This window comes from Rattus rattus, chromosome 6 (assembly GCF_011064425.1).
Source record: "Rattus rattus isolate New Zealand chromosome 6, Rrattus_CSIRO_v1, whole genome shotgun sequence".
NCBI lineage: Eukaryota > Metazoa > Chordata > Mammalia > Rodentia > Muridae > Rattus > Rattus rattus.
The window spans coordinates 115559231-115582023 of NC_046159.1; the positions used below are offsets into that span (position 1 = coordinate 115559231).

A 22793-nucleotide genomic window follows, 5' to 3' on the forward strand; every position below is an offset into this window, starting at 1 on the left:
TTACTGAGATGCAATCCACAGACCACATGAAACTCAAGAAGGATGACCAAAATGCAGATGCTTCACCTTCTTAAAAAGGGGAACAAAAATATCCATAGGAGGGGATAGGGAAGCAAAGCTTAGAGCAGAGACTGAAGGAATGGACATTCAGAACCTGCCCTACATGTGACATATATATATATATATATATATATTATACAACCACTAAAACTAGGTAAGATTGATGAAGCTAAGAAGTGCATGCTGACAGGAATCAGATATAGATTTCTCCTGAGAGACACAGCCAGAACATGTCCAATACAGAGGCGAATGCTAGCAGCAAACCACTGAACTAAGAATGGGACCCATGTTGGAGGAATTAGAGAAAGGATTGAAAGAGCTGAAAGAGCTTGAAGGGGCTTGCAACCCCATAAGAACAACAATGCCAACCAACCAGAGCTTCCAGGGACTAAACCACAACCCAAAGACTATACATGGGCTGACCCATGGCTCCAGCTGCATATGTAGCAAAGGATAGCCCTGTGCTCACCAATGGAAGGAGAAGCCCTTGGTCCTGCCAAGGTTGGACCCCCAGTGTAGGGGATTGTGGGGAGGGTGCGGTAATGGGGGATGGATGGGGAGGGGAACACCCTTATAAGAGGGGAGTGGTAGGGGTTAGGGGGCTGATGGACAGGAAACCTGAAAAGGGAATAACATTTGAAATGTAAATAAGAAATACCCAATTAAAAGAAAAGAGAGAAAAAAATAGATTAGGCTTTCTCGTAGACCAGTGTCAGTGGCATTGTGTTCTCTACAACTGACAGTGTGCAGGAACCTCTCTGCATGCTTGTGGTTTTCTGTTGGCCTTAGACACTTGTGCTGTGAGACTTTCCAGTGGTCATTTAAATTGTTTTAAATTTATGACAAGCCCCCAATAGTGTTACAAGTAGTTTACCTTGAAAAAGGGCATAGTAAAGGTCCCTTGGGCAAGATTTAGGCAAGCTGAGAGCACACTGGCTGTGGAGGTGACATGAGCTGAAGGGGAAGCAACTTGTAGCTTGTGTCCAGCTCTCCTCCTTCCGCTTTGGTGGAGTAGACGGTAAGCGCCAGGGACTCCCTAGTCCCTGCAGTCCTTTACTCTTTATCATTATTTCCTCATGGAAAACTTGCTCCAGGTGTTAGCCAAGCTTTAGGCTCATGCTTGGCAAGTGGGTTCAACAGACTCTTGAGTACTTTTGGTGGGGAGAAGAAGCTTGACTTAAAGATTGGATTTACTGCCGGGAGACCAACTAGTTGATACAGTGTTGCCTTGTAAACATGAAGTCCTGAGTTCAGCCCCCTGGACCCACCTGGAACCTCAGAGTTACGGAGGTGGGGATGGCAGGATCCCTGTTCAGCTTGTGGGCCAGCCCAGCCTGTCCAGCCAAATGAGCGAGATCCAGATTGAGTGAAGCTTGTCTCGAAAACTGGTATCAAACGGCATCGAGGAAGCCAGGCGATATCAACCCAGGAACACACATGTGCACACTAAGTAAATACAGAATTTGGGTTTAGTCTTCTACTCTGAGCCAAATATATTTGTCACCACTTTATATCATTTGGAAAAAAAATAGTATAATCAGGAGGAACAGCAAGGGGTCTTCTTGTTCCTCTAATCAATCTAAGCTATTCCTTGATCTCTATTTTTTATTTAGTTGGCTATCATTCTTTTTTTTTTTTTTTTTTATTAACTTGAGTATTTCTTTTGTACATTTGGCAAACATCCCCTTCCCTCCCCCCCCCTTCCTTATGGGTGTTCCTCTCCCAACCCTCCCCCCACTACCGCCCTCCCCCCAAAAGTCTAGTTCACTGGGGGTTCAGTCTTAACAGGACCCAGGGCTTCTCCTTCCACTGGTCCTCTTACTAGGATATTCATTGCTACCTATGAGGTCAGAGTCCAGGGTCAGTCCATGTATAGTCTTTAGGTAGTGGCTTAGTCCCTGGAAGCTCTGGTTGAGTTGGCTATCATTCTTAACGTGTGTTTATGTCCTCCAGCAAATTCCAAACCTAACTGAACATCAGAATCGCTTAGGAACTTTAAGCTAGAGCCTCTCGGGCCATGTGTTAATAATCCTGAAATCTTAGGGATGGGGTGCTTTACCCGAGCCTGAATTCTTCATTCAGAAAGGCATTTCAGAGGACTGTTCATCTGGGTTTGGTCTTTGGTTCTTGTTCTTTACTTCTTTAGAAATGGTCACACCTGCCTCTCAGTGGCATTTCACTTGCTTTCTGGTTTCAGATTTTTCCCAGCATGGTAAGATCCGCTGTGGAAAATTCCTGTGAGATTTCTTTTCATACAGCACTGGAAAGATGAAGGATTTAAGGTGACTAGACCTCTGATGTTTCAAGTTCTATTCAGTCAAAGTAGCTAGACAGAGATGGGGGACAGTTCCGAGAACAAAGAGGAAATGTTGGTAAAGAGAGGAGCATAGCCAGAAGATACAATGTGGTATGCATTTTAAATAAGTAACGAGTGTGTCTTAGGGTCTAATAGATATTGTATGAGACATACTCTCATTGGTTAATGTCGGTGAATGTAAATATTTATACTTAACTTTACCTGGTATGTACTCATATTTACTCTAAACTCAAATTCTTCTGGAACTCTTATTTCTAAGGATGCTCCCTAACCAGCCAGGAGGGCATCCATGGCATATAGTTCAAACCAGAATAGCTACTCGGCTAAACTAGATTATAAATAAGTAGGCTTTACTTTAAAATACCTTTGTTTTTGTTCATTTTTTTTCTTGGTTATCTAAATACTTGTTTTGTAATTGATAGAATCAACCCCAGTTTTCTAGTTCCTTTCTTGGGGAAAATAGATAGTCTTACTTATTTTTAAACCTAACTTGGTGAACAGATACACTAAAAATTTACATATCAGCAGCAGTGTTCTGTGTATGAATTTAGAATTGCTTTTGGAATCTGAAAATATGCAAATATTTATATCTTCTAGTCTAGGTGTTCAGTTCTAGGTGTTAAAGCATCTTGAGGAGAGTTTTCATCCATTTATTCTTTATAAGCCTTTGAGTTTGCTAATATTTTTGATCCGTTTGCAGTGAGGTCTTGGAGAACATAGCATACTTGCCAACTAAAACATGTATAAAAAGCAAATGTGAAGTTTCTTTTCATTAAGGAAATGGTAGCTTGCGTTTTATCCATGAATTTATGGATACGAACGTGGTAATTCATCAGTAAAATTTAAATTAATTTGAATAAATTAATTCAAAAGTTTTGCTGCCAAATTTTCTATTTTGGGCACCAACCAGAATCTTATTCGTTAGGGAAATATTCAATTAGGCCTTTGAAAGCCCTACTGTTGGTGTATGGTTTGTCAGCTAACGCATTTTTGTAGGAAAGTCACATCTGGGTATCAGCGCTGGTCGCCAGCAGGTGTTTCTCTAGCCACCTTCCACCCTTAAGAGATGCTGGGTGTCATTTACACATGAGGCCCTGTGGCTGATGGGAGACTGGTTTCTTGGAAGTGTGTAAGTCTGTTGGTTCGTCAGTAATGGCGTTCCATTTCCATTATCCCACTGGTGTCATTAAGAAACAGTCTTAGTTAAGGTCAGTTATATGTCAGGCCACGTCTGAGAGAAGGTAGGTCCATTTTAGAAAGGCTTCCTCTCTCTGTCCCTCTTTCTCACTCTCATTCTTGCTCAAACTCTCAAGCTCTCTTTTTCTCTGGCTTTTCGTATATATCTATGTGTGTCTATATATGTAGATATATACATGCATGTGTGTAGATATATATACATGTGCATACATTTATATATACATATATAAAATAATTTTCCTTCAGTCTTCAGTCTTCTATGAGGGTGTTGTTTTGTGTCCGTTTATATTTCTCGGGAGGCGCTTAACTCAAAGACAAAGTCCAGTTCCTTAATGATTCTCTGTTGCACCTGACTGAGCTGTCCCTAGAGCTCCTTCACTTTGGTCTTCTTGAGATGTGCACTACTCGCTTCCTCACTGAAACCGGCCATTTTAAGTTAGAGTTCCATTACTTTCAGTCAGAGTTCAGAGCAGGAGCCAACCTCATGAGAATGTTGATATCTTGCTCATGTCGGAGGCATGGTCAGAAAGAAGGAGGTTGGAGCCCCTTACTTTCTTCATCCTATTTATTTGTTTGTTTGTTTATTTCAGAAAGCCATTGCTCATTCCCAATAATGTCCTTAGTTTAGAAATGGCAAAATTTACCATTGTTTCTCAGGAGAGTTAGTTCATAATGAGTTTTGTTTCTAAACCCACCCTAAGAGACTGCGTGTTACCTGTGGGAAAAGGCTGCCAGTTGGTCAGCGAGTCTAAGTTTTAGATGCATGCACAGTTATGCGCTCGCTGGTGCTGAGTGTCTCTGCTGAGTGTTTTGTGATGGTTACAAGATCTCTGTGTCTTGCAAATAAGACTTCATCGTAGGGAGCCTTGCCATGAAACAGCAGATGGTACCGAGGCACAGAGTCCTTCCTGCTTGAAACCAACATCATCTGCAAAGCAGGGCTACTCAGCTGCAGTTTCAAAAAAAAAAAAAAAAAAATCCCTCCACCATTTCTCTGTACTTCGTAGAGTCTGGCCACGAGTATATTTGGACAACACATGAGTTATCTTTGAATCCTTTTCTGAGACTCTGCCTGCACTCTCCATCCCACTCACTCACAAACTACAACATCCTCTCCTGGAAAGTAAGAGTGAATAGTGGGACTTCTTCTACTGTGGAGGAATTGATCATAGCAAACACCAGACTTAGTGTGGGAGCATAGAGATAACGGACGTTTGTATTTAAAGACTCTGCACCCTGGACAGGAGAAAGCCACATAAGCAAATGATACTTGCATGCATGCAGTACAGAAATGCTACGAAACACAAGACGTCTTAACCTTGGCGTCTTTAGGAGGAAGTGACCTTCTTGGAGGTTTGGCCAGAATTGTGTTGTAAAGTGTGAAAGGTAATACCAGGAGGAAGTTACAGATGGTGCAAAGCTAGAATGGCACAGATGCATGATGGGTACCTTGAGGGTTAAAGGGAAATAACTCATGCTCACATCCTAGCACAGGATAGACAGTGCTAGACTAGGTGTTCCTGTTCACTAAGCTCTACAGAGTATGATTTGAGAAGCTTCACAGAAAACCCTAGGCATAGTCATTGGGTACAAATATGTCATACATACCTGGCAGGTCCACAAAAGCAGCAGACTGGACCACTGTTTTGCAATCTTAACTTTCTCCTTTGAAAAGGAGGGGTTCCACCTTACAGTGAGCTACTGTTATTAAAATAATCCATGAAAAATAGGTCAGGAATGTGTTCAGGATGTAGCAAATGATCAGTAAGCATTAGCTGCTGTTTCCAGTTGTTAAGTCATATACCTGATGAGGGAGGAAAGGGAGGTCATTCATTTTTAAACGTAGTCCCCATTCTTGATATAGTCCATTGGAAACATCGACTATAAACTGTTAAATGGCTCATAACATACCATGTCCGTGTTATAGGGTACTAAGGTTGTACAGCATGTGGTGTAACTTCTGGGAAGAGTGGCATGCATAGCCTCTCTGGTTCAGTTAGACCTTCCTGCATGGCTGGACAAGAATACATGTGACTCAGTAACAGTAAGAACTTCGTGGGATATCTTTGAGAACTCATGCTTCTCTGTCACTGCAGTCCTCTTTGAACTGCTGGTGACAGCGAAATAAAAATGTTCAGGGCACTCTTTATGATAATTGGTTTGATTTGGTTTTGATGAGCTTATGGTATTGGTAGGGATGATTGAGGGCTATTTTTATCATCCTTTTCACTGGAGGTGGGGGCGGTTAAATAGATGTTGTCGATGAATAAAAGGATTCTAAAGCAGATGTTTAGAAGATAATGGCCAATAAGGTTTGCCAGCTTTCTCTCTTATCTACTTATCATCTCCTTCAGGGACACAAGAGAGCCTTGTTGAATAACTCCTTGGCATTTAACTTGATTATCTTCTTTAAAAGATGCAGCTGAACGAAGACACAGAGTCAAATTAGAACTGCCAGCAGCATGAGGAGAAGGGAGGAATGGAGCAATAATTGTGTCCTTAGAATGCAGAGACCAAGATTAGGGTTGCAGCGCTGAGGTCTGATTTGTACTTTACTCTGTCAGTGTGTCTCCTAGTTCAGAACCCATGGGGCAGTATGTGTGTGCAACGATACCTACCTCGCTATCTAACGCTAAAGAAAAATGACCAGGTAAACAATTGTTTTCCCTCTGTATCCCAGAGATATAACTCAGGATCTCCCATTTGGATGCCGATATCTTATTATGCTCAATCTTCTTCTATCAAACATCTTAATATTTGCATACAATGTACAGACTCTTGCAGGTGTAAAGTCATCTGAAGATAATTCATACAGCTTAATGCAATATAAACACAATGAAAATAGTTGGTATCCTCTACTGTAGGTAGGGAATAATGTCAAGAAAATTCTGCCTGTGTTCAGTCCTGGAACAGTTGTTTTTCCTGAATATTTTCTGTCTGCAGGGGGTTGAGTGCAGAAGTGGAACTCGTACATATGGAGGGCACACTCCAATTCCTACATAATGAGCCGCATCTCGCAACTTTGCCCTAAGCTTATATACAGTGCCATCTCCCTCTGTGATTCAGGTCACATCTGACTTGCATGGGGTAGCATGATCCCATCCATCTTTTATTCTAGGGCAGTGGTTCTCTACCTTCCTAATGCTGCAACCCTTTCATACAGATCTTCATGTTGTGGTGACCCCCCAAGCCGTAAAATTACTTTGTTGCTACTTTATTTTTTTGTTGCTACTTTATAACTGTAAATTTTTACTGTTATGAATTGTAATGTAAATATTTGTGTTTCTTATGGTCTTAGTCAACTCCTGTGAAAGGGTCATTTAATTCCTACCGAGAGGGTTATGACCTGCAGGTTGAGAACCAACCATTCTAGGGTCACATTAAGACACATCCAAAGAAACAGATAAAGGTTATCTTAATTTATTTTAACCTTAATATCCATTTCTCTGCACGTAACTAATGAAGATTTTAGTTACATGTTCCTCTATATATTTTCTGTGGTGTTAAAGGTAGGAATGGATTTCAAACTTAGAACATATATGGACTTGGACTAGCATATTCTTCAATTGCCAGATAGCTACGGTTTATGCTTACCAGGGTGAGTGCACAGCACTACATCCATTAATTGTTCTTTGTCATCCATTCTAAGATTCTATTATTTTCCCTATTGTTATTGCTGAAGTAAAACAACAAAATGGCAGTTATAAACCATTTAATACAGTGTTCCCTTTTGTTTGAGTTTCTTGTTGAATATTAGAACTTTTTAAATGTTATCATTGCTGTTGTCCTTGTTACGTAGATGAAGAAGTTGAGATTCTGAGAGATTAATGAGCCCTATTAATGCCATATAACTTGTGGGGGGATCGAGATAGAAATAGAAATGGAGTAACCTTAGAAGACTCCATTACCTTTCCCTAGGATGTGAACTGACTGGCTAACTGATGAAGTAGAATTGTCTTGACTGGTTTGTTTTCTGATCCTTTGTGGTTGCTGAGTTAATTTTATTTTTGCTGTGTGAGAGTGGGGTGGAGATTCAAATACGAGAATAGAGGATGTTACCATCCTACAAAGGAATCGTGTTTTTAGTACGTTCTTTCTATTTCTTAGTAAATTAAAAGGGAAATATTGACAACTTGTAGCAATATGAGTTTTAAATAACAAGTAAAACGCATGTAGCTCTTTGGGACACATGAAAGAAGAATACACTCTTTAGTTCACTCTGCTCCTATGACATAAAGAGAGTAAGATTATACCAGTGTTCTATGGTCAGACCCAGAAAGTTACTTAACTACTTTGAGGTTAATTTGATCGTTTGTAAAAACACACCATAGTAGTTTTTAAAGAAATGAATCAAACATATTGTTTCAGGGTACAAAGTTTCACTTATACAGAATGTAAAGTTCTAGAGAGTTTCAGCCTGACAACCATAGTTAATGGTACCATGTTAAATATTTGAAATCTAATATGGAAGGACATCTTAAGTATTCTCACCATAGACACTCTTACACGTGCATACACACTTACACGTACAGGATAACTAGGAAGTAGCGAACTTGTTAATTAGCTTAATTATAGCAACTAATTTACAGTGTGTAGACCTGTCCAGAAAAGGTCAAAGGTGGTGAAACACCATATCATAAATGCCTTTGAGTATATACAATTTCTATTACTACTCCATAAGGAACAAAAGGAAGACAAGGCATTTGGGGTCTGTTCCCAGTGCATTGTGACAAAGGACTTAGTGAAACCCTGGGACTTCGCACCAAGGTCTCATTTTTCACCTGCCTCCCACATACACACCAAAGACAGCACCATAATGGTGTGCGCTTTTCCTGAGGTTTGCATTCTGTCAAGAACGTGGGTGAAAGCCATTCACTCTGCGGCTGAGTTAGCTTTGCCTAGGGTCCATTTATCTGTAATGCAGTAGGATTTGTGATTCTGTACTCATTAGTCTGTGTGCCTTTTATTATAAGATATGTTAAATTGCTATTGTACATTTGGGGCTTTTTAATCTTCCTCTCAATATTGTGAGATAATAACATTTCAATTTGGCAAAATAATGTTATTTTCAGTCTACCCCAGGCACTTACATTTAGATGTTCACTGTTTATTGGGGCAGGCTCACTGAATGATGAGCTTTCATGGCAAAAATATGAAAAATATTTTATCGTAGAATAACCTCACAGGAAATGTTAGGCTAGCTGGGTACTATAATGTTTTTTCCCCTGGTTCTGTACTTCCTTGAGCTTTTTTTTTTAATTGATTCAGATTAACTCCCAGTTGCTACATATTACCAATAAAGCCAAGATAAAAGCTGTCTGTATGTGGTAGTCAATCTTTCCTAGATGGAAGATGAGAGTTAAGGTGTCCGGGGTAGCATGGCTGTTCCTTACGGTGTGGTTTCCAGTTTTGCTGAGTCTGCTGTTTCACAGTCTTCCCAGTAAGTGTGATGGCTTCCGTTGTCATCAAATGTTAACCTGCAGAGAGAGAAAAAGGAAAGTGTTCACTGCAGCAATCCCTTGTGGCTTCCTGGAGGTCATGCATATATCCTCTTATCTCTTACTGGCCACATAATAAATCTGGTGTTTGTAGTCCCTGGTAGGTATAGTCACTACTCCAAGGGCAGGCTGCATATCCCAGTTTTGAAAGGCTTGGGATCAGAAATGTTTCCACTCTCATACTTTCTTTCTGGCTTTTAGAACATTGCACAGACTTCATAGTTAAGCAACTCAATCCGAAATCTCTGAGGATTAATGTTACCCAAAGCCAAATTTTAGCAAAGCTTACCCCGTATCTCTGCACAGGGAAGAGAGGACAAGTGTCTTTGCAGAACAGGACTCGAATGATGTTGAAGTCTCCCATGTGAGAGGCCTGGTTAGAGCCTCTCAAGTATACAGAGGATCTCTGAGGATGGCCTTTCGTTTTAGAGTGTGGAAAGGGCTAATAGTGTACATTTTGATTGGCAACTGCTTGTTCATACTACTCTTTCCCTCGTATTTTATAATCTTTGCTGTGTGTGATGATCAGTGTGTCTGTACCTTGTGCATTTGTATGAACATCCATGCTTGGAGGAAAGGATCTTGCTCCTAGCTCCACCCACTAGTCACCTGCTGCTTTGCTGTGAAATCTGTGGGGACCTTTGTTCGTCCGATGTCATGTGACTGCTCTGGTACTTACAACCACACAGTAGTGGTTACTGAGTTCTTTGTGGCACATTGGCTGGCCTCTTGTCTAGAAGAATCCTGGCATATGTCTTCAGTTAATCCATGATTTAAGATGAGAAGTCTAGAATCTAATTTGAATGTGGAAAAAAAAACCCAGATAAACAGAACATCTTTAAAATCTGGATTTTTGTTTTCTTCATGCGGTCATTATTTTAGCTACACTATGATCACAGCCAGTCTGGATCTATAAAGTTTAGCCTTTACTGTCAATATTTGAATTATTTTTTTTAATAAGCTTGGTGTCTTGACTGTGTTTACACATCTTCAAGGATACGTGTGTTCTATTTAGACATCTATAATTAATTTTTATATAAAAGTTTGTTCTAAATTCCCAGTAGACAATGGTAGGTATTTATTTATATTTGAAAGAAATGTTTTATTTATTCAGGGTAAAAACAGAAGCCTGAGGATAAAATGTGGGGAAAATTAAAACACAGCTGAACAATAAATCAACTGACCCCCCGCCCCAAAATTGATTGATGCTATCAGCATCAATGCCTTAATGGGAGATTCAGAATTCTTAATCGTGAACTAGTGAGTAATTTATACTACTCTAATAAAGACTGTGCATATGTCTTATTACACTGGTGGATGTGGCAAATTAACGGAGCTTTGCAGACATGGGGTCAAGGAACCAGAAGTGAAAAAGTTAACTGGCAGTGGACTAGATGAATTTAGAAAGATGAAGCGGGGCTTGATGAAGAGCAGGGAAGAAGGCTGTTGTGGTTGTTGTTGATGATAAGTATGAGTGAGTCAGTTGATGTGACTGCCAAGAGTTAATTATCTTTTAGGTTGCATTGATACACAAGGAGCGCTTGCAGTGTGGGCAGCCGCCCTCCCACTCCTTTCCGCGTTGGCCACTCTATCCTAGGAGAAATATGAACACGCTACCAGTGTATCGAGAGAGGACGCTGCTTCTGGAATGCCTTGCATTTGCTGCATCTTTTAGCTTTCCACGAATTTTAATGCACGTAGTTCCGGTTAGCATGCTTATTTTATGGGAAGCTACAGTGAATCCCTGGAAGAGTGTCTAGGCATTGGAGAAACCGGGAACTATCATTTTAGGAAGAGAAGCCAGTGCTTGTGCTTAGATTCTTAAGTTGCTTTGCTAAGAAACTAGCTTCTAGTCTGTTGTTTTTTTCCCTAGAAAGTTCACAACTAGAAATAGGTTGTACTACAGAGTCACAGGGTGGATATTTACCGTTTTCTGAGTATCCAAAATGTGAATAGACTTCACTGAGGCACTGGAGATGCCTCAGTCAGTCTAGTCCATCAATCAATCAATCAATCAATCAGTCAATCAATCATCAACCAATCTCTCTTCGTCTCTCTCTTTCATCTCCTCCCTGGCCCCGGTTCGTGTGTGTGTGTGTGTGTGTGTGTGTGTGTGTGTGTGTGTGTGTGTGTGTGTGTGTGTGTGTTTATGCACAGTGGGCTCAAATGAATTCTGAGAGGTTACTTTTTAAAAATTTCATAGGATTAATACATTAATATGCGTGCGGTGGTGTATGCCTGTAATTAAACGCTTGTAAGACCGAGGCAGGATAATCTGGAGTTTCAGACAAGCATGAACTACATACCTAGTTTGAAGCAAGCATAGGCCATGTAGCAAGTTGAGGCCAGCCTGGAACACATGACACTGTATCGAAAACTAAACAACAATATTAAAATCCAGTGAAGTACAGAAGATTACATTGGTTAGAATGATGTGAGTGGATGATTACGATTGTTTTTAATTTATTCCTTTGATCTAAGGAAAATATTTATGTTGGGCTGGCTTACAGTTTCAGAGGTCTAGCTCATTATCATAGTGGCGGGAAGCAAGGCAGTGTTCAGGCAGACATGGGGCTGGAGGAGTTCTGTATCTTGAATAGAAGGCAGCCAGAGGAAACTCTCCTAGAGGCAGCTAGGAGGAAGGAAGCTCCAGTTCTACACTGGACAGAGCTTAAGCCTAGGAGTCCCCAAAGCCCACCCCCACACTGACACGCCCCCTCCAACAAGTCACCCCTCCTCGTAGGATCATTCCCTGTGGGCCAAATATTCAAACACATGAGTCTATGGGGGAAGGGGGGGTTGTCAAACCTTTTCAAATCATCACATATAATAATAATGTCTAAATTAATCCTCCTGAAAGGAAAACTTAAAAGTCAGTTGATTTGTGTCCAGTATTCATGTGGTCAGTATAGGCTTAAGGGAGCTGTGATTGATCAAATTAGTTCTGAGTTTTAAAATGTGCAAAATTGCCGTTACAGTGTGCTGGCTAGTTTTATGTCAACTGGACACAACTAGAGTCATCTTGGAAGAAGGAAACTTAGCTGAGAAAATGTCCCTACTAGCCCGTCCTGTGATGCACTTTCTTGATTAGTAATTTATGTGGGAGGGCCCAGTGTGGGGCACCCTGTGGGTTGGTTGTACTGGGCACCATAAGAAAGCAGGCTGAGGAAGGTATGAGGAGCTAACCAGTGAGCAGTGACCCTCTCTGGTTCCCGCCTCCAGGTTTGTACCCTGCTTGATTTCCTGCCCTAACTTCCCTTACCAACGGAATGTGACCTGAGGGTTGTAACCTGAAATAAACTCTTTCCTCTCCAAAACTGCTCTGGTCATGGCATTTTATACCCCTAAGACTTAGTCTAAGTCTATATTAGTAAATTTTGAGTAGATAATAATGGCGTCTGACTTTAAATCCCCAAATTAATAAAGCACTGTAGGTTGAAAAGCTTTTCTCCTTTTTCCCTGTTTTCTATCTGTCCAGTTTCTAACACCTTGTCTTCCTCAGTTTTTCTCAGCATATAAAAGCAAACTCTCACACTCCCATGTGACGCAAACCCTTTTTAATGTATCATTCTAAGTTGCTTTCCCAAGATGTTTCAAAAGTTTCTCATATCAGAACACAGAGTATTCTTGTATTCCTTTTGTGCTATCAATACGGTAACATGTTTGAATATAGTATAGCTTAATTCGTCTCCACCTCCAAATATTCCACCATTTCCATTTCATTATTAACAATTATAATAATGTAAATACTTTTACGTATATTCAAACATTTTAGTATTGTCAGCCATCAAGTAAGGATAATTACTGATACCAGGGACATATGCATTGACTACAAAATTGCCCACTGTTTTCGAGGTAACTGTATGTGCTTCCAAATACATCAAATAGCTTATTGAATCCTTTTACATGTGATTATGCATTTTTCCTTAGTTTGAGGTTCACCGCCCAGAAATGTCTCTTCGTTTTATTAATGGTTCTTGAGTCAGGCTGATGTGAGTTTCTGGAAGTATATATCACAAAGTAAAATAAAATGGCTAACATGGATTTTATAATTACTCCCAAGATAATATTTTTTATCTTTTATTATTGTAATTTTTATTTATTTACATTTCAAATGCTATCCCCTTTCCCAGTTTCCCCTCCTGAAACCCCCTATCCCATCCCCTCCTCCTGCCTCTATGAAAATGCTCCCCCACCCACCCACCCGCTCACTCCCACCTCCCCGCCCTGACATTCCCCTACACTGCAGCATGGAGCCTTCTCAGAACCAAGGGCCTCTCCTCCCATTGATGTCCAATAATGCCATCCTCTGCTACATAGGCAGCTGGAGTCATGGGTCTCTACTTGTGTGCTCTTTGGTTGGTGGCTTAGTCCCTGGGAGCTCTGCGGGCTGATTAGTCGTTTCATATTTTCCAAGGGCACTTTTGTCATGCAAAATGTATTCGGTTTTTAAGGACTTTGTCATATGCTTCAGCTATGGCACAATACTCAGTGTCTACTGTGGTAGAGTTGCTGGGCTCCCGTGGAGACATATTGTCCTGACTGTTGTTTTTTCTGTTCTGATGCTGGCATCTAAGCATGTGGGACTGGGGAGATTGTAGTTCTAGGTGCTGATACCTTGTCCTATCTATGCTGGGTGGGCGTTATGTTTTTTGGTTTCTTGCCCTCTCCAGTTCTTAGGTCAGTATGGTAGATATATATGTGTTGCTTGGTAGGAAATTCTTCCAGGATCCTGCTAGGTGTGGCCATTGGGGGTTCCAGGTAAAATGTGCTCCTAGGTATTGGGAACTGACTTTTAGGAATGGGGATGGGTTAGAAGGGGTGAGAGGGCCCACGAATGGGAGGAAAGCAGGGTGTTCCACTAAGATTTATGTAGTCATTAGGCATTAGGGCAGAGATGAAGGTGAAGCCACAGCAGCCAATCCACTACAGAGATCAGGATGAGACTGGGGGATTGGATATGTTGGAGAGGATGAAGAGTAAGGATCTAAAGCCTGACCTGTTTCACTGGCCTGCTTGCCGTTCTGTCATGTTGGCTGTCGGGTCCCCTTAGAAAGCCTACTGGAGTTGGGGCTCAGATAACAGTATCAGTGGGGAGAAGGTGGAGGGGATCTCCTGATCCACTGGAAGTGAGGTGTAGGGTGGAGATGAGGGGCGGCCACAGTGGAAGCTCTGCTGTAGAGATGGAGGTGAGAGGATTGGGTTTGGAGGAGAGGAGGGGGCTGTGATGAGCTACAGTTAGACTACGTATTTCCCTGGCCTGGGTGGCCCACAGGTTTCACTGGGAATGCCTGCTGGAGTTGGGTACTGGGAAAAAGGGATGGATTGGGGGGATAAATGTTGGAAGTATCGATCTGTGTTTTCCACTGGAGACAGGGACAGGGAGAGAGGTGAGGCTGCAGAAGGAGACAGGAAGGGAACCCAGGGGGATCTGGGAGGAATGGAGGAAAGAGAAACCAAAATCAGTATATATTATGTGAAGAAAAAAAATCTGTTACCAATAAAGGGGAAAAAGTCAGGCTTTAATTGTTTTATCTATCAGTTGTGTGTGTGTGTGTGTGTGTGTGTGTGTGTGTGTGTGTGTGTTCATGTACATGAGGGCAGTGCTCATGGCATCTGGATGCGTGTGTCAGATATCTTGGAGCTGGACATACAGCTAGGTGAGTCACCCGACATACAGGTCCTGGCAAATGACCTCATTTCCTCTGCAAGAATAGAATAAGTTCTTAACCGATGAGCCACCCTTTCAACCTACAAAAGGTCATTTATGAATTTTTATTTTTAAAAATTATTTGTTTATTTACATTAATATCATTACCATGATTATTAGTTGTGTGTATGCATGTGTGCATGTGTGTGCATCTGTGTGTGGTGTAGATCAGGAAAGAAATTTCTAGAGCTGCTTCTTTCCTGGGAATTGGACTCAGGTGATCAGCCTTGGGAGGAGGTACCATAATGGCTGAGCATTCTTGCCAGCCTGTTTATATCTTAATAGGTTATTTTTTAGTGGTGTTTTGAATCTCTTGTAACCTCGGTCTTGAGTGTGAGAGATTTTCCATAAGCTTCTTGCTTCCACATATACCCAGCCTATTATATTTTCAGCACCCTTACTCTAATGGCACATTTGTTAAAATGGATGGTCCGACATTGACGTGTCATAAAGCTCCAGTCCTCAGCTTATAATAGGCTTCACTGTTGAGGCTGTCTATTCTGTAGGCTTGGATCAATTTATAATGTATCACTGTAGCGTCTGTTTCCCAAGAGTCCTTTGTGCTTTGGGAATTCATGCATCACTCTCCGGCTGACCTGAGAACTGCAGGTCACACTCTTCCCGTAGTTTAGCCTTTTACAGAAGTCATGCTGCGGGAGCGACAGAGTCTTTTCCAGATTGGAGTCTCTCACTTAATAGAATTCATTTTGTTTTCTGCATGTCTTTCTGTGGTTTGGTAGCTTATCTCTTTTTAGTGTTGAGTAATAATGCTACTCTCAGGATGTACTGTACTTTATCTATGCTTCACCTACTGAAGGACATCAAAGAGTTGGAAACACAGTTATGCAGGTATTAGTTGGGACATAAGTTTTCAACTCTGAGTAAATAATGAAAGTGAAATTTCTGGATTATCTGTCAACAGTCTGTCTACAGAGGTTTCAAATGCTCTCTTTGATAAATTATCTCCACAACATTTTCTTACCAAGGATAGCAAATTTCTGCTGTTCTCTGTCCCTACCAGGATTTGGACCCTGTTGGTATTCTATATCTGGTCCATTTTAGTTGGTTTGAAGTAGCATCTGCATCTTACTTTGGTTTGCATTATTGTAATAGGATTACATGGAATATCATATGCCTCTGTGCTATTGGTTGTTTATTTTCTTATTGTTGAATTTTTAGAGTTCTTTGTATATATTAGATACTAGTTCCTTATCCACTATGCCATTGACTGTGTATTTTCTCCCAGTCTATAGCTCACCTTTTCATTCTATAGATATTGTCTTTCACATTGTAGAAAATTTTAATTTAAATAAATCTAGCACCTCAATTATTTATTTCATTTTATGCCTTTGTCCTTACATCAAAAAAATCATCAATACACAACATATACATTTTTTTGGATTAGGAGAGTCATAGTTTTGCATTTTATATATAGACTTGTGATCTATTTTGACTTAATATTTATAATACTTATAAATGCAAGATATTTATCTAGACATGCATTTCCAGATATCCCAGTACCATTTGCTGTAAATACTGTCTTTTCTCCACCAATTGGCTCTGTGTCTTTGTGAAAGATCAGTTGATCCTACTTCTCTAGATCTCTTTCTGGGCTCTTTTTACTCATTGATCCACTTGCCTACCACTTTTATTAATTTCAGTCACTTGATCATTGTAGCCATACGCATTGATGGTGAGTAGTGTCGGTCCTCTAACATTGTTCAGTTCCTTCAGTACCACAGTAAGTATATCTGTTCTTTCATTTTTCTATATAATAAAATTGGATTGTTGATGTTGAGAAAACAATGTGTTATGATTTTGACTGAGGGTGCCTTCAACCAAGAAGATCAAATAAGGAAGACTTGACATCCTGACAATATTAAGTCTACCTACCTATGAATGGGGTAGCATTCTAATTAGCTTCCTTTGCTGTCTTCATGAGTTTCATACTTTTTCCTCATAACTGTCTTGTACATTTGTTAGATTTAGACTCAGGCTTTGCATCTTGGAGATAATAAAAAATTATATTGTACATTTAATTTAAAAGCCAGTGTATTCATTGATGTTATATAGGAAAGAATTATCTTTGTACATTAATCTTATGCACTGCAGCCATGCTGTAATTGACTATTAGGTGAGGGACTCTTTGTTATAGATATTTTTGGATTCTTTCAGACTTTCATTATAGCCCATGAAGATAGACATCTATTTCATCATTATCATCTTCTTTTTCTGCCTGTTTTCTTACTGTGTTAGGACTTCCATTATTCTCTTGATAAGCAGTGGTCAGTTGATCATCCATTCACTTCACTGATCTTGGAGTGAAAGCTGTTCATGTCTCACTGTTATGTGCTTCAAAAACTGTCTAGCTTTGTAGACTTTAAAAATAGAGTTTAGGTAGTTCCTCTATGTTTGTAGTTCATGGCAATTTCGTGAGTGAATGTTGATTTTCCTAAATGCTTTCTCTAGAGCTACTAATAGGATCGTGTGCTTTGTTTTCACTTGTCACCTACATGATGGGTTATACTCACTGGGTTTTGACTGTTGAACTGCACAACTGTGAGAAATCTTACTTGGTTCTGGCTCAGCAATTGATTTTTATAACTATTAGATTCAAATTTTCCAACATCTCTTGAGGATTTTGTGTTTATATTCACAAGGACTACTAATCCGAAGCCTTCTTTTCATCTAATGGAAGTTTAGAATTTGAATCATAATTAAAGAGGTTTTTCTATCACTAATGCATAAAGGGATTCTCCCCTGTTTGCTTCTAATTTGGTCCAACTTTTATTTATTGAAATCTTTAATCTATTTAACTCATATCATTGTGATTATGGTACAATTTATATTTTTCTGGGGGGATAGCCAGTGTGGTTTTTTTTTTTTTGAAGATTTATTTATTTATTTTATGTGAGTACACTGTCGCTGTCTTCAGACACACCAGAAGAGGGCATCAGATTCCCATTACAGGTGGTTGTGAGCCACCATGTGGTTGCTGGGAATTGAACTCAGGACCTCTTGAAGAGCAGTCAGTACTCTTAACCACTGAGACATCTCCAGCCCCAGCCAGTTATATTTTTATGCCACTCTGGTATTGACTATAGTTAAAAGTGAACCTCAATAAACATAAATCACCTTTTGAGTAGTATTTTGAGCTGTTATACATGTATTCATTTCTACTTGTTTTATGTCTATCTCTTGAGTCCGCATACAACTCAACTAGTCTGTTTCTGAGTATAGAAAATCCTTTTATGGAGCTACTTTCTGGGAGCTACCATAATTTTGTTTTTCTTTCCCCATTTCATCCATGTGAAAATATAAGTACTTTGTGCTAATTAAATGTCTTTATCGACTCTCTATGTAACTGCTACTTTCAGTAGCATTTTATTTCTTAAATGGAACTGTAATGTCTTTTATTTAAATGCACATTCATTTAGAGATGTAAATTTATGAACTTGGTCATGAAAAACTTGCAAATAAAAACATCACACACCAAAAAAACTGGACCCAAAGTCTATATGATCCAGTATAGTTAATTAGGACTCAAATGGAACCTACGGAGATTTATGTTAAACTTTTGCACTTTCAATATTGAATATATGTTATCCACTTATCCACCACCAAAAAGAAACAGTGTAGCAGTAGAAATTTTTTTATTTGTAGAAATTGGATCTTGATATGTAGATACATACTTGTGCATATTTTTAGGACTGTACCAGTTTTGTTGAGTCAATGATTTCCCAATCTCCTTCTTTGGGTAATATCTTCGTGTTTACTGTACCCTAATTATTGGAAAGTAATTCTCACAAATAAAGAGACAAAGTAGAAATTGCAAAGTTCATATTTTAGAGGCATTTCTCAAAGGAGTAACAAAATCCTTTGGACTGAAGAAAAGTGAAAGAGACACAAGTTATTTGTCATGAAACAATGTTTCATCCAATGAGGGAGCTGGAACAAATGGTTATGAACGTTTCCCTCTATGTCACTGCCATTCTTACAAGCATTTCCATTTCTGGTTTCACTGCACACTGGATTTGCAGGGTGACGCCCTTTGTTGTGACGACCATGGCTTGGGAACTAACACGTGATCAGTTGCCTCTCGCTAAGCAATTGTTGCTCCAGTTCCATTTGGTCCTCTTTTTGTGAGCTGTTCTTAGAAGGCTAACGTTGTGGACTTGTTTTGTGTTGTTTGTACACATGCATACAAAAGGTGCCTGCTTTCATTTTCTTTATGTTGTGGGAAGAGGGATTGCAATATAATGATGCTGTTCCTTGTGGCTACACTTCAGCCAGGCTAGCTTCTAAAATGAAGGTAGTCACACAGTAAAAAAGTGGACGTAGTCCTCTTTCAGTCCTCGGAGCAAGACATTTTAGTTACATGTTTTTTAGCACCTGGGTACAATAGGATACTTATTTATTAGTCTCTTAGTACCAGGACAGTTTCATTTTAAGCTTTCTTGTTTGTTAGACATCTAAATAAAATCCAGTTTTGGAAAGAACTTGTCTCCCTAATTTTTGAATGGCATTTTAATAAGCCCTTTGAAAAGATTTAAAATTACTTCACACCAGCTTTCTTTCTGAAGCCAAACCATACGGGTTTGTTTACCTTTCTAATCCTGTAATCATTTCTCCACAGCATGGTTCTGCACACTTCCCATCCCTCTGTAGGTTCCACAACTTGACAAAGTCCTCCAATAGGTCTAATGAGGGTGGGATAGGACAGCAGCATCACTGCTTTGCTGGTCATGGTGTGTTCTTGCATACACGATTCCCAGAACTGCCCTGTTCTAGTTGGACATGATCTTGACATTTCTATATCTCTAGGCCATATTTGCCAACTTGTGTGTGTGTGTGTGTGTGTGTGTGTGTGTGTGTGTGTGTGCGCGTGCGCGCGCACGTACTTCCTGGCATGAAAGAACACAGGGCACTGAGACAAATGTTTTCAGCGACCTGTACTGGCTTTAAATCTCTGTTTCTGCTATCATAAAATTAATTTTTTTAAATCAAGAGACACCCAACTTTTTTTTTTGGAATGGAGCTTAAAATTAGATAGCTGATACTGCTGTAGTTGACTAGAGGGCACGATGGGTGTGGGTGAGTCATGTGTGTCTAAGCTAACCTAAGTGCTTAGGACAAGCAGTAGTGATGGTCGCTGCATTCCCAGTGGTGATCAATTTGTGTTATAAATTTGTGTTCTCCCAGTGGACTGGACTTGTTCCCAGTTCACCAGTGTGATCACTGGTCTCCTGAATTTGTCGTTTGATCACGGCTCCGTTTGGTTCAGTTCAGGCGTTTGAAGCATGCGTGTTCATGGGATCCGAACTTTTAGACGCCCGCACTTGTTTCTTTCAGAAGATTCTTCGTCAGGCATTCGCCGCTTATTGCCTCTGGCCGAAGGGTGTCTACTCCTTTTCAAGAGTTCTTACCCTCTTCGCTTAGTTTACTCAGCACTGTTTTCATACATCAGGCTCCCAGAAAACTTTCTGTGCAAAGCCAGCGAGTAGAAGGAACTCTGTGTAGGGGAGACCTTTGGAGTCTATGTCTGTACCTCCATTCTGAGACATGTAGGGAAGTCACTTGGTTAAAAAAAATGTTCCTAAGTACAAATAGTAAGATAGTTCACTTTTACTAGAAAGGTAATTCAGTGTCTAATCAAGTCTACATACAGTGAATGTAACTTTTAGTACCCGTTGTATTATATGTATCAGGTGATTTATCCATTCACTCCTTGGTTTGCTTGTTTTTCTTGTAGCTTAACAAACAACAGTTGCAGTTACTGAAAGAACGGTTCCAGGCCTTCCTCAACGGGGAGACTCAGATAGTAGCAGACGAAGCCTTCTGCAATGCAGTCCGGAGCTACTATGAGGTGAGTAGAGCTTCCTCTGTTTCGGGAACTGGGGTGCTTTCTGAAACCATTTCACCAGTGTGGCAAGGAGTCTTTGAGTTTTTGACTTTCTCCAAAGGATTTCCGCTTCTATTTTGCAATTTAAAAACTCTAATTCCACAGCCTGGTTTCGAGAGATAAATAAAATTGGAAATTACTCACATTGTTTGCGAGGTAAAGCGTTTGGAATCATCTTCTGGCAGTGACTGATACGGCTGAGTCTAGCTGTCTTCCGGTTCGCGTTCATAAATGATCCTTTTTAATCAGGATTTCAACAGTAAATTACTCTTATGCCAGTTTGCTCTTTAGGGCTTATAATAATTAAGGGCACTAATTAATTTCAAGACAATGCATTCTCCTTTCTTATTGAATGAATAATATGACCAATTCCATCTTGCTGTTACTTCTGACTTTAGCTTAGGACTCAAATGGGAATTCTGTGTGTATTTCCTGTGAATGCTTTGCACACGTTATCATTTGTTTGTTTCAGTGAGATGCCAAAAGACTTTACGTTAGAGAGTTCACATACGCCCTAAGCATCTCAGAGTCATTTGGAGAACGGGTTCCTGTCATTGTGCAAATGCCTTAAATGCTTCTGTCTGAAGGAACACGGCATACAACAGATCTGGGCTAGTGCAAAATTGAAAGTGCGAAATCATAATATTCTGAACATCCCTGAGGCAGGGGTTATTGTACAAAACAGATGTCCAGCTGCTTAGGCTTTGCGATTCATAGATCATATGTTACTTACTATATCAGACCATACGTTTATATTGAATTAAAGGAACACATAGTTACTGCAAGTTGACATCCTGCTTACCAAGGTCACATGACCTTGGGGCTATAGCAGATATTGTCTAACATGATCTCAGGCTATCTTAAGAAAATAGGATTTATATCTTACCTTGAAAGTTAGAGTGTTGCATGATGAACTCTCTTCCCAAATTTTAAAAGATGAGCATAACATTTACATATATGTACACAAAAGCAAGTAGTGAGGGAAAAAGCACTGTGGATTTCAATGAAAGCTGCCTAGCTCATGTCAATTAATAAAATAAATCAATGGGGCCATTTTGAATTTTGATCAGTCTACCCTGGCACGCTAAGAGAAAGGTGCAATTGAAAAACAGTGGATGGATGGGTTTTTTTTTAAAACTATCTTTATAAAGTTTGCATGAATCTAAAATTACTCCAAAATAGGTGTCTTCCTTTTCTAAATCGCATCAAGATTTATAGTGAACCCTACAATCATCAGGGCAGCAGGTATTAGTAAAGACATAAACAAATTAAGGAAGCATAATAGAGTACCTGGAAATGCACTGCTACGATAAAATAGTATTTGACCAGAGAGCAAATACATGATACAGTAGAGAAATGATAGCCACTCCGAAACATACGTTCTGGAATAAGTCTATACCCACCTGCAAAGAGTTAATCTATATTTGGAATTTAAACCTTCCACAGAGTGGGTCATAGGCTTAGATGTAACACTATGTAATTCCTAGAAGAAGCAGAAAAAATTATATATGACTTAGGGTTGGACCTTGACTCCATCCCTGAGAAAAAGGAAAGCAATTGATAGAACTGTTCAAAGATACCTTCTCTAAAAGAGTTCCTGCCAAGTTAGTGAGAAAGGCACAGACTGTGGGCTAGTGAAACACTTGTAAGACATGCCTAATAAAGGGTTCGTATCCAATATACGGGGAGAACTCAAGAATTGATCAATAGTGAAACAGATTAGGATGGCCAAAACTCGACACCACACGTAGGGAACAAAGAAATTCGAAGGATGCAGATTATTGCCAGATAATTACAAATTAAAGAAATAATGAAATAGCAGTGTTGCATGGTCGTGACACAGAATTGATGCTATCATAGGCAAAGGTGGAGCTGTAGGAAAACTCTTGTTTTAAACTGATAGTGATGGTTTTCTTAGGTTTTTTCTTGTTGTTGCTTGAGAAGCTTTTTCCCCCCTCACTACATCTTTGATTTATCCAAATAGGCTGTATCTATTTGCCCTCTGGAATTTAACAAATTTTAATAGTTTGTGCAGCTTATATGTGCATATAACATATATTTATCAATCCGGTGCCCATTCCTTCACCTCCAATTCCTTTTCTGCTCCAA

The 22793-nt window shown here is 39.9% G+C and overlaps 1 protein-coding gene across 23 annotated transcripts in view; it reads left to right on the forward strand.

Moving 5' to 3' along the window:
- The window catches only part of Cadps2 (calcium dependent secretion activator 2), a 525569-nt gene that overhangs the window by 107627 nt on the left and 395149 nt on the right, over positions 1 to 22793 (forward strand). For all 23 annotated transcript variants that reach the window (XM_032906883.1, XM_032906888.1, XM_032906885.1 and 20 more), the window contains exon 2: positions 20535 to 20648. In XM_032906883.1, coding sequence (XP_032762774.1) covers positions 20535 to 20648 — 114 coding nt within the window. The remainder of the gene's footprint in view (positions 1 to 20534; positions 20649 to 22793) is intronic.